The sequence below is a fragment of the Gambusia affinis genome, linkage group LG13 (assembly GCF_019740435.1).
Source record: "Gambusia affinis linkage group LG13, SWU_Gaff_1.0, whole genome shotgun sequence".
Lineage (NCBI taxonomy): Eukaryota > Metazoa > Chordata > Actinopteri > Cyprinodontiformes > Poeciliidae > Gambusia > Gambusia affinis.
Window position 1 is genome coordinate 18016540 of NC_057880.1, and position 13201 is coordinate 18029740.

Below are 13201 nucleotides of genomic sequence, written 5' to 3' on the forward strand. Positions count from 1 at the left end.
CACTATTGAATGTAATTCTCCTTAACTATTTGAGGTTCAGTAAGTCAGCAGGTGCAGCTATTTGCTGACAATACTAGAGAAGCAGGGAGTTTCTTCGACCAGATGTTTTTCCAAGAACTTGTCAAAACTAGCAGAAGCGGAAAATATTGTACAGTATTAAATGGGTTTTGACAGTTTGACAGAATTACATTTTACTTCAGGTCTGCATGTCTTTACCAGCTGGAGGCTCGTGGTTCTTTGAAAATATTAGGTCTGGACTTTAACTAGACCATTCTAACACATACATTTGATCTGAATCATGTTTGTTTGATGTCTTCCATGACGCTGTTTGTCCACTAACATTATTTAATAAACATCTGAAGTGGTCACTGAACATCTGGATTTATACTCTGATTACAATGCACTCCTTAAAGATGTCATCTTAAGTGATTGGATTATTTAGGGGTATGGGAGTGAATATGGCTGTAAAGGGGGCCTGTACACATAAAATGCTTTGCAGCAGATCTTTATATATATATGTGTGTGTTGTGTATAATTTTCCTTCACAATAATCTGATACTTTGTGTTGGTCCATCACATTAAATGAAAAATACTGGCTGTAATGACAATCTTTAAAAAAAAATGTGTAGGGGACTTCATAAATTCAAGTATAAAGAACAGTAGAAACTGAAAGTTCTTCCTTTACACAAGATATTTTCATAAAATGCCTACTAAAAATTAAATACACTTGATTTTATCAGATAAGCTCTTGAATATACGCCACTGGGAGCAAAGTGAAGAATGTTTAGTGTTTTTCGGCCTATAGGGGGCGGCAGTAAGCGCTCCTTTTTCTCTTGTTGAGCTTGAACCCCAATAAAGCTCATGGGCGTAATGTGAAGCTGTGCGCCTCAAAACCATTCACTTCTTTTTATGAGTCCGTCCACAATTTAAAAAAAACAACAACACACATTTCCGGTCAAAACCTTCATAATAAAACACCACATTCATATTAGGAGTTGGGCAATCAGTTCAGAAATACTGACGCTTTTATTTTGAGAAATAAGAAACGCCTCTTTATTTCCAGGCTACCTCCTTCGGACCTGACTGCTGGCTGCATTTATCAGATCGACAGCGACCCTGCGAGCAACAGCTTCCCCAGATTGACACAGAATGGAGAGAAGCTGACGCACGTTATTTACCGGACCGTTAACTTCCCTCATCTGGCATTTTGCTTGTGCCACCGCAGAATAAATGAGGCGCTAAACGAAGCAAGACTATCTTAAAGTTAATTTGCAACACTTGGAACCAGTGGAGAGCCTAGGATCTATTCCTACTTTGTGTAATTTCGTAGTTTTTGGACACGTTTACCGCGTTATTACGCACGACGCGCAAAGGGATGGCTCCTCTGCTAAAACACAGATCGGGCGTGCAGCAAACTTTTTATGTCTTTCTCTCTATTTCGCTGGCTTGTTCTTACAATATTGACTTAGACCATCCTTTGGTGTTTCACGGACCAAGTTCTAGTTTTTTTGGCTACTCTGTGTTGGAGCATTTTCATGACAACACACGCTGGTGAGTCCCAGAGTTTCTGGAAAATATATTTATTATATTGTAATTTAATATCAAGACATGTCTTTTAAACCTTATAAATGTAAACATAAACGACAGTTTGATGTGCTTTATCATTTCAAAAGGTATTCTGTTTCTTTCACCATTTTTGGGGATGAACTGAGTTTGTTTCGAGATGCTCTCCCCTCTCTTCATGTGCGCAGGCTAATAGTGGGAGCACCGAAGGCAAACTCCACCTACAGCAGCTCGGTGCGCTCTCCCGGAGCTGTGTTTAAGTGTCGGGTTCACAGTAACCCTGAGAGGCGTTGCACAGAGATGGACCTGGGAAGAGGTCAGTCACCGCAACGCAACCACTGCTGCGTTTTAGCGCAACCTCACACATTCTCACTGCCGTACCTCTGCGACGCATGCTCATAAATGTAATTCAAGTAAAAGCTCCATCTGGTGCTCTACAGTCCACATATTTCCCTCTCTTCTTTATTCTTTGCATGCACTCCCCTCTCAAGCATCTGCTTTGTTTTATCAGAATAATGTCGCCTTATATTCTGCTCTTAACAACCCTCAAGTTTTGTTTTTTAGCTCTCAAAACAAAGGAGTAATGTGTGCAGAAGTTCATAAATATTTTTGATTAATATGATTTATGTTCCTACTAATATTTTTCAAGCACATGAGCCAAGAAAGTTGCGATTTAGCATTCCCTTCTCCTTATAAAGCCCCCATCATGCTCTTTTCTTCTGGTCAAGGCGCAGAGGGTGCACGCATGGCTTTAATATTTACTCTGCTCTCTGCCAATGTGTAACTAAACACAGCAGACAAGCAAAAACAGTCCCAGGGAAGCACTTAGTAAAATGTAATAACTCTGATCTTCGTGGAAACAACGCAGAAATGAATTAACTGCTATTTTCATTGTTTCTTAAACATTTACTCAGCAATGGCAGTAAAATATTACCTCAAGAATAAAAAAGGCACCATTCAGTGTTGCAAAGGGGCTTTCTCGTTTGTCAGGTTAATTTAAAATACAAACGTCTGCAATTTAAATGATAGATCAGATTGCTCCAATATTAGTTAATACTTTATTGAACCACTTTTCACTGTAATTTCAGTTGCAGGTGTATTGAGGTTTTAACCAGCCATGCATTTTTAAACGTTGCTGTAATTACTTGATATTCATTTTGAATTTAGGTCTTGTCTTTGAATAGACCGTTCTAACACTTGCATATGCTTTGTTCTAAATCAATCCTGGGTAACTGTGGCTATACATTTTGGGTTGTTTTCCTGCTGTTAGCCCACCAACCCAATCTAAAGTTTTCAACAGCAACAGCAATCTAACAATTTCTCTTCTACTATTTTCATGTATTTAGTGCCTTCTTTTTTCATCAATCTAATAAGAAGACGCAAGATGTAGAGATGTTAATGTGCAGATTTAGTTTTACACCACATAGTTCTCGCTACGCGTAGGCCAAAAAAGTTAAACTTTGGTTCCTAAACAAAAATAAAGAAAATCAAATGAAGAAAAAGAAAGTAGTAAGATAACAAATGAATACATTCTGGTGCATTTCAATCTGTTTGATGGACTCTGATGTTCTTCCTTCAGAAGGAAGTAGTGAGAACGGATGAAGCCCAAGATGAGAGTGATTCCTCAGAATACATATTTCCTTCCTTTGTGGTTTGTCGGTGCAGATTTCTTTGCTGGAGAGTCGTGGCGTGTCATTTATCTCTCCTCCTCACCACCCACTGCAGTTCAACTAGAAAACCACTTTGTGCAGCAGTAGGTCAAAAGGTTCCCGATTACAGATACAGATGGCGAACAGGGGAAGGTTAGATAAGGGGTAAGATTATTTTAACTTCCAGAGGAAGAAAGGAAGAAGTCCGCTGGTCTTTCCTCTCCAAGTGAAACATGTTTGTGCTCTATCCGATCAGCTCGAGGTGAAAGACCACTTATCATTTCCTTGCTTTTGGCGATATTTCATTCTGATTACACAATCAATGACACAATTTTCTTAAGAACTGAACCTCTTCCATGTTGTCCATTACCAGACCTACTATGGTGCAATACTTTTTAGTCATGTTACATGATGGGTCGGTCATGAACACATCCTTGAGGTCAGCTTCTGTTCGAAACAAGGACAAAGAGGACGATTAAGCTCAATCTCATTCTGTGGTCTCCAACTCTTCAGGAGCTACAGCAGAGTGAGACACTTTCCTGCTCCATCACAGTTTAATCAGATGATTGAATCACCTCTTTAGCATGACATCAAGTTTATCTGTCACGCTATTTGTTTGATTCAGGTGTGTTGAAGCAGCGACTTAACTAAAAGCTGCAGGACTAGCTCTGGACGACTGGAGTCAGAGAGTTGGAGAGCAATCTGTGCTCAAGAACAGATTAATGCTCAATTTTAGTGAAGGTCTGTTGGGAATAATTGATTTGAAGGCAGAGCTAAAATCAGCAATACAAATTCTAATAAAGCTTTTTCTCTGCTACACATTAATTTGTCTGTGGCTATAATAGAGGAATTTTTTTTTCACAGAAAATGAAATTGAAGCACGTGTTTTCATGCCTTTGGTTCTAAAATGCATTTCAACATTCTGCATATCGCATCACTTCTAATTAAATATATATCTCTTATTAAAGATACATCACTTGTCAATACTTCTGAAGTACGTTTTCAGTATCAGTGTCTCATCATCAAAAAACCTCAGTCATGATCTGGGGATCACGTCCTTTCTGCTTATCTTCTGAATGCAGTTCTTCATGAGTTTGTAGCCATTCTCACACTTTAAAATGAATGCCTCATCTGATGGAAATCGCATAATGGATAAAAATCTAAACATGTGACATGCCCACAGCACTTTCACCAGACTCAACACTATTTTAATTATGGGAATGGTTATTACTTTTAATGCTAAAACCAATCCTGAATACATAGGTTTTTCAAGTCCTAAGAATACAATGCATGTTATTCAACTAGGGCTGGTTTTGCTTTGCAAATGTGTTTATATTTCTTCAAAATTTTTTTTTTTTTTAAGCTTTGTCACATTGCAACAACTGATTTCATGATATCAAATTGGATAGGTCATTTTAATAAGTCATGTTGAGGCAATTCTTTGCAGCTGCAGTTTTATGAGGGGTGAGTTTCTATCAGCTTTTCACATATTGGAATACTTCATCCATCTTTCCCACACAACTGACCAGCTTTCCTCTCAATCCTGAAGAAAAGCATCCCCACAGAGTGATGCTGCGACCACCATGTTTCCCTGATGTTGTATGCAGTGTTATTTTTCCACATACTCTGTTTGGCACATAGACCAAAATGATACGTTTTGGTTTCATTTGATTTTCTAACATCAGTGCTCTGTTGACCTTCATGCTCTAGAATAATTAAAATAATAATTTCCGTCTGCATAACTGATTGGATTCTCTCTTCTCCCTCTCTCTTTCTACCAAAGAGATGACAAAAGTCTTCACTCTACTGCGTTGGTCTCAGCCAACCCCTTTCCTGATGGGCAGTTTTGTTTAGAGAGACTTCAGTGTCCATAGGGCACTGTATTCAGAGTGATGTTGATCAGAAAGTCAAGTATTGCTGTGTTACGGTGAATTTGACATCGTTGTTTATGGATTTGGCTGAAAGATTCAATGGAAACATTTGTGCAGAGTAGCATTAATTCAGTTTTTTGTGATTGTCTCAAACTGTGAGTTGTGTAAAATCACTTCCACAATCAGAGTCGGCTTCTCCCTCCGTCCTGATGACTCAACGTCTGAAAACTACTCTCTTTGTCTTTCAGGAAACAAGCCCAGAGAGTCGTGCGGGAAGACGTGCCAAGGAGACAGGGATGACGAGTGGATGGGAGTCAGCCTGGCCCGCCAGGACCGAGCCAGCGGCAAAATACTGGTGGGCCGAAGTTTCTTCTTCTGCAGCTTATTTAATAGGAACCATGTCTACTCGTAAAGCACAGACCAGATTATGCCCACATCATTGTTACAAATGTTTTACCCCGAGCCGCACTGTTAAACCACAGCTGGCCCAAGCATTACTCCCTCGCTTTGGGTAAAAACTCCTCTCTTTCCATCCTCTCAAGCTCCGCCTGGCACAGATAATAAGAGTGAAGGAATTAAAACAAGTTTTCTCTGTGCTTCCTTGTGTCGGGGAATGTGGAATGATGCCTGAAAATGACTTTTACATCATTTTACAAAACCTTCAGTTTTTGTTTGGAGTGTTTTAGTCGGTTGTTACTGGCTTGGATGAGGTCAGAGTGGCATAGATCCTGGACGTGCTCGTTTGCACACAGAGTTTGTTTAGGCCTCAGCCCCCACAGCGGAGATCCCATGCAAGGGGCAGCCTTTCATTAAATATTAACCCCTGTCTCCTGCTAAGGGTAGTCAGTAGAAAGGGGGGTTTCTTACCAATGTGGAAGCATTCCTGACAGGTGAATACTTTGGAAAAACTTGTTGCCGGCTGATTTGAACAGAAATCAAAAACAAATCTTGTCAGAGACGGAGCTCAGCTTGCTTTTGATCTCTAAAGCCTCCGTTGTTTGGTCCAGTTTACAGAGGAATGCTCTGGCTTTGAACCTTCGCTTCGCCAGCCTGTCAGTCAAAACCTCGACAGGTCTTGGACATGGGACTCGAGTTGTGTAACTGAAAAATCCCTTCTAGGCGCACTCTCTCACAGTTCTGACAGCGTTGCGATGAAACAGAGGAGGCGGCTCTGTAAAAGCCACGCGTTTCCGTGCCTCTCCAAAAGCACGGACGTTTTCTCTTTTTTTTTCTAAATTTCACCCAAGCGGACTCAGCAGAGAAAAAAAACGGCTGCTTGGCAGATGTGTACAGTGGTGATTTCATCCAGGCGAGCTTTCAGTGAAAGCTTTGTTTGTGACAATGGTGCTTTTTAAAACAAGAACATTGCAGCCCTCATTATTTGTCCCAAAGGTGAGCTGAGTTATCTCTGCTTTCACTAGAAAAGGACAGAAATGCTACGTTTTCCCACCGGTGAAGTCGTACTTTAAAAGTTTAAAGCATGTTTCTCAACATTGCCTCTTGTTTCCAGAGAGTCATCTGATGCTGTGTTTATGTCTGCAGGCTGCAGAGCTCTGGTGTTGCAGTCTGAATGACTGTGTGTGTGTTTCTGTGGGGAATCAAGGGAGGGATGTTGGTTTCTCTTTATTGGGAGAGGGGAATTAAACGTACTTTGTCTGAACAGAGGTTTCCAGGACTGTCCCCAGGAGCCCACCATCAATCCCCAGGGGGACTAAATTATTACCACATTTGCGCATGCATGCAGCCAATTTCCAAAATCCAGACACGATTATCCTGTTTGGTTATGGATCTGTGGAATGTCTCATTTTGGAAAAAGAACAGCAAAATATTATTGCAGTATTGCTCAATGTCACCCAACAAAACAAGCTCCCTATTTGGGGGTCGTTCTCTTGTCTTTTTGATCTGGTCCTGGTTCCTGCCTGTTTGACCTCATGGTTTCTCCGGTTTGCTGTTCTGCAATAAAAGCACAAATGTTGATGAGAAAATACATCTTGGCAAGCGCAGATCTCGGGCTGCAGCAGAGATATTCACACCACAGACCATGGCTGTTACAGCATGGTCGGGGGCTTATGGACGGCCTTTAATTTCCCCTCCCTCTCATTGACGATCATCGGACGGCCACAGAGACGCGTTGACTCCAGCTCAGCAAGGAGGAAGCTGCTGAGGCGATTAGCGCGGTGGAAGGAGCCCTGAAGTGCTTGTGTTGTTGCTGAATGAGGTTCTCTTTGTTTCCCCTCACAGGCTTGTGCTCACCGCTGGAAAAACGTCTACTACGACTCAGAGCACATCCTTCCACACGGGTATTGCTCCGTCATCCCCCCGACGCTGCAGGGAAGAGCAATGCCACTCATCCCTTGTTATGAAGGTACACAAAGCAGAGCTTCACAATATTTACAAATGAAAATGGATGAAGAGAAAATCTGAAAAGTGTGGTGTGCGTCAGCACCACTAGGGTCAAATAAATTATCACAGAGCATCTGCAGATTAGATTGGATTACTTCTATAGTAGGGTTTAGAAAAGTGTCTGACCTGACTAATTAGGTTTAAAGTAAACCCGACATATTATTTTAAGTAATTTTTTTCTACTTTTGTTATTAGAGCATTGTTTCAATTATCATTTAGCTTTTGTTTAACATCTTCCAGGTTTTTCCTGTCGCTTGTTGTAACTGCAGAGTGACTTAAGTCCAAATAATTAGGGATGTGTGATTGAGAGGATTATATCTCTGCACTTGTTACATTCTGATGAACTTACTTTCTCTATTACCTTAGCAAGTTAAACTGTCTACTAATCTACTTACACTACAATAAATAAAATAAAACACAACCTAATTTTGTGCATTTGCCGTTGGCTTTTTCTGTACTGCATGTATTTCAGTATGAACCATCAAGTAAATACTTCTGACCCAACCCGAAATTCAGTAAGGGTCAGACTCGGATCATAAATCTAAACTCTATTCTTGTTGTTATTAAGCAGTATTAGACAAAAAATGGGTTGCATAAATATGTCACGTCACACTTTTTCTATCTTCTTTGTGAAAAAAATCAGAAAACTGTGAATCATTTTTCTCAGTTTGCTCTACTTTGTGTTGGTTTTTCATGTTAAATCTCAATAAAATACAACACAGTTTGTGGCTTTATTATGACAAAATGAAGTATGAATGTCTTTACAAGACACTGAAAGTTTGGACTGTCTAACAGAGATGTGCCAAGCTCATTTTCATTGCAGGCCAAATCAAGATGTGCTAAAAAGTCCTGATAAAAATAATAAATAAAACGGAAGCTTTTTGACATTGTTGCAATTTGGCACTATGCAAATAACACATTTGATTTGAGTCATAAAAAATTATTTAAGGATGCAACCGTTATCTTGGCAGTTTTATTTATGTGGCCTTCTAGTTTCCAAATGGCCACACAAATGACTAAGGCGGACCAGATGTGGCCCACGGGCCTTGAGTTTGACATGTGTGGTCTAAAAAGTTTCTCTTTAAAAACAGAAACAAATTGCCTGGATAATTAAAAATGCTAAGTCTGATTGTACATGGCTGCTGCCCGCGTATTTCTGAGATCTCCGGACCTCACTAACTTTTCTTGGGATATTCATCACGGTGTGTTATCTCAACGGCCAGCCTCATCACCAGGGAGGCCGATCTCTCCCTCCGGTCGGTAATTGGTGTTCTGGCAGGAGCAGCTGGTGGGGAGCGAGCATCAATCTGTCTGCCTGCCGTCCAAAAAGACTTTAAATCTGAAACGCTTCTAGGCAAAGGTGCAACACAAGCAATGATTTCAGCTTGGTTTCCCAGAAGCTCTGTGAATTTGAAAAAGATTTTGATTATAATACATCAAATCTATTTTTTCCCTGATTGTTCTTTTTTTGTACACATGTGGTGAAAAAAAAAGAATGTCCACCCTGGAATAACTTGAATTAAGTCGTGCCAGGTGATGTATTGAGATATATATCAAATTTCGCTTCGCACCGTAACTGTGCTGTCAGGTCAGAATTATACTTCCTTTCCTTCTTCTCACTGCCAGCAGTTTGACACACGGAGCATGCAACTGTATTTACAGCGCATTTTCCTTAAATCCAAGCTCAATATTTTTGTAACCTAAGAGCAAAGCCCCCCTTCTCCCTTCCCAAGTAAAAGGTCGTTTTGTTCAAATTGAAGCTGCAGCCCTTCCTTCAGTCTGTTCTGTGCCGCTGGATTCCTCTTGGATTGGACTTTGACTAGCTCCATATGGAATGCAGGAGGAAAACAGCAGTAAGCGCTGGCTCGAGCAAACAGCAAAATAATTTGTGGTTTGTTTTTTCTTGCAGACTATAAGCAGAAGTATGGGGAAGAGCACGGCTCGTGCCAAGCTGGGATAGCGGGAGTTTTCACAGAGGTCAGTAGCAGTTCTTCTTCATCCTCATATTTAATCCCTTGTTTCTGCTCATGTAATAGGAAGATGTCATTGCCTTACGGCTCTGAAACGTCATCAGTCAGCTGTCTCTTTGATAAATCAAAAGTTTAAGATGGACTTTCCGGATAGAAACAGAACATCAAAGTGGCGGATTGTCATATTAAATGTGACCTTCATCTTAATTCACATGAACTACTAAGAATTAGTTCAAATAAACCAAAAGTCAAACTTTTCTTCAGAATGTGGTTTTATTTGTAAATGTATACATCTACAAATAGATGTATACATCTTCAGTTTAATATTCCAACTAGTAAAATGTTTACTAAGGAGTCAGTTCCACACGAGTGTAAGTATACCTCCTAATCGAAAAACTAAAACCTCAGTTTTTCACAGTACGACGTGATAAGTGATGTTTGGTGACTATAGAGATAATTTATCATCACACGCTCAGTCTCAGTAAAGTATAACTTGTCAGATTTATGCTTTATAGTTGGTCTTCTCTCTCAATATGTTAGATTTACAGTTTTGACATGAAAGTTTGTTGCAGGTTAACTGACGACTAAAACAGGACCTCAAAGACCACCAGAAAAAAACCCCACAAGCAGAGCAGTGAAAAAGACAACAGCTGATCTGATTAGCAAAATTAAAGTCCAGACTGATGTCAGATCCACCTTTTGCTTCAATACCCCAAATTGTAGATGTTTACACAAATAAAACAAAAATGCTTAACAAGATCTAACTAGTGTTGCTTTAAACAATAAAGCAACAAATTTTTCTAATGTTGCTGAAATTGCATGTTAATTATAAAAGTTAGAAAAGCATTACCAATAAGCATTACTATTATTTTTGATTTTGGTTAGGTTAAAGTCACACGATACAATAAACACCTGCAAAATTTAGCAATTATTTTCAAGTGCTTATTGCCCATAATGTTAGACCTTGTTGACATTCTCCAAATTCAAACTGTTTGTTAGTCAGGCTACCTGCTCTGATCGTTCAGTCTGCAGTTTGTAACCACCCATACTTTTGGGGCCAATCCTTTTGTTTCCACTTGAACTAAAATATTAACATAAAGCTCAATTTGTATTTCTTTTAAGCTTGAAAAAAGTGCAGTAACAAATTTTAAGCTGCACAGCAACATGTGCAGTTCCATGATACTGTCCAGAGCCAGAGAAAAGTCAAATTAAGTTTTCATTTCTCTAACATCTCACTAAAACTACTTTAAATTCCAGGAACAGTAGGACAGAAAGTTTTTTGTGGTTTTAAAGCCGTAACTTTTTAAAACATTGTTATACTTTATTACTCTGAACCATTCCATACATAATTCACAAAATAAACTCTGTTTTGTAATTAAATACTCTTCATAGCCCTCAGAAATGTAACATGGGTTTGGTATTTGGACAGCTGATCTCTTTTAGTATTTTGAATTTTTAATTTATGCACCAGATTGCCCCTCGTGATCGTCCTTACTGTGCATTTTTTCTTCTCAAAGGAGTCTTTACATAGCAAAAACTTCAAGGCATCTTTATTCTTCCTGTGCTCTTTGTTGACTTTAACTCTGGTATTCCAAGGATAGTTAGCAGAGACGTCCTCCATGGTGAACAGAACGGGATCTTTTTTCACATTTGTTTAAGAAGTCAAATGATGTGGAAAATACGAATTATCCAGTTGGATTTGCACCAGTGTTTATATCAAAGCCACAGACGCTGAGCTGATTAACTGCTGATAAGTGTTAGCTTATGTTTCCATGTGCAGCGACGGTAGGAAAGGCTGTGGCTGGTGTGCTTCCACAAGATAAATGGTTAAAAAAGCAGGACCATCCTCTGAAGCTTACATGACATCATCTCTGGATGCAGAGAAGCCTTTTGTATAACATCTGGTGTCAAAAACATCTTTTCTGTTTAGTCAGTGAAATGCAACAGTAAACAGAGAAATTAAGTTTTGAAAAGTTTTTAGAATATACATTTACTGACAAAATTAGGTTTACAGCTTGTATATGCAACGAATTTAAACTTGTTTGTTTTCTGTACAGTCACATTAAAATACTTTCCTGATGTTAGCATGTGTGCCATGTGCTGTAGACTATTTTCTATCTCTCAGGTTACCTTGACATTCACTTTAGACCCACAGTAATGTGCTGTGGACTTTAAGTAACCTGGATGTCTCCTCTAAGCAGAAATTACTTGATATTTCAAATTAATAATTAGGAAATCGGCATGGAAATCAGATGAGAAAAAGATTTCCATGCCTATTTGTGCACACTGATGTTTAATTCTATTAACAAAATACTGAGAAATACAAGTAACCAAGAACTTTTTTTGACATTTTATTTAAAATGTAAAGTAAGTAAAGTATACAGATAGCTGAAGGATTAATAGAGAAATTAAAAATGTTAAGTCTGCATGTGGAATGGGAGAAACATTTTGAAAATAGATATTGAAGCAAACATGAGTTAAAAGTTTGTACTGGCTTAAGCCAGTTTAAAGCAGTATTTTGAGCTAAAATTTTGTGCTAAAAATTTTGTTCTAAAAATCTTACATTTGTCGTGGGAGATATTCTAAATCGCCTCTTGTGAAAGCTGCACACAGACCCAGGCTAGAGACGTAGAAAAACAAAGATGGAAACTCGAGACATTATCAGGCCAGCTTTTTTTTTTTTCCATGGTTGGAGACTGTCAGAGAGGATCTGGTAAACCATTTGAACACCCCCCCTACCTTTGAAAGAATGTGAAGAATTGAAAGAAAAGGCATCCAACTGTTCAGGTTTTATCCTTGTCTGAACTTTTGCTCCATGTGCCTGGTGGTGCCCAGATGTTTGACGCCACAGCACAGGGACGGCATACTGCTGAGTAAGGTCCTGACTGTGTTGTTTAGTTTGTTTGTTCAAAGGAAGTGTTCCCGGCGGTAAATCCACATTCCCCGGTGGAACTGACAAGTCTAATAACCAAGGGATGCAGCATCTTTCCTGGAGTGTTTTGAATCAGAGGGAGTATCTCAACTGATGCCCGCCTCATTTAACAAGTTTCTCTCACTCCTTAATTCCATCAATTAATGGCTTCTCTTGGCACACGACGTGTTTATAAGCAGATTGCACAAACCAGTATGTGGTCACTGGTTAACCAGACATCCACCCGGCAGTGTTTTTTCTTTCCTTTCTCTGTCTTTATAGCAGGTTTCTGCAGTTACATGTACTTGCTGTTTCATCTTCAGGAGCTGGTGGTGATGGGTGCGCCGGGGTCGTACTACTGGACCGGGACGGTTAAGGTGTACAACGTGACGTCTGACACCTTCTACAGTCCGAACAAAGACAGCATTGACTCACACCGATACAGCTACCTTGGTGAGAGCCATTTGTGCAAAAGATTTAATGGCATTTTTAGCTTCCAGTAATACATTTGAATTAGTTTTTTTTTTTTTTTAGGTGTAATGATTACTCAGCAAACCACTTTACTAACAGATGAACAATGTTTAAAAGTTAGAATTTGGTACACAAATTGGAGTTCATAGTTTTTTGTTTTTTTTTTGGTTATTCACATAGAATGAAAATGATAAAAACATGCTCAGATATATCTAGACTCCAATAATACTTGGATAATTGTCCCTGAGCAAGGTTTATTAAAGCCACACACTTTTCTTTGTGGTTCTGGTTTTATTTTAACCAGACATTTGCCCACTCTCCGGTCAAATGAGCTCATTTAAATGTATTTGTTTCCTGACACTG

General features: G+C 39.3%; 1 protein-coding gene across 1 annotated transcript in view; it reads left to right on the forward strand.

Annotated features, from left to right (window-relative positions):
- Window positions 1-1095: 1095 nt before the first annotated feature.
- Window positions 1096-13201, forward strand: part of itga9 (integrin, alpha 9) — a 64927-nt gene continuing 52821 nt past the window's right edge. Inside the window, exons 1-6 of the mRNA XM_044137184.1 lie at window positions 1096-1551; window positions 1752-1879; window positions 5332-5438; window positions 7325-7448; window positions 9396-9463; window positions 12691-12820. Coding sequence (XP_043993119.1) covers window positions 1376-1551; window positions 1752-1879; window positions 5332-5438; window positions 7325-7448; window positions 9396-9463; window positions 12691-12820 — 733 coding nt within the window. The 5' untranslated portion in view covers window positions 1096-1375. The remainder of the gene's footprint in view (window positions 1552-1751; window positions 1880-5331; window positions 5439-7324; window positions 7449-9395; window positions 9464-12690; window positions 12821-13201) is intronic.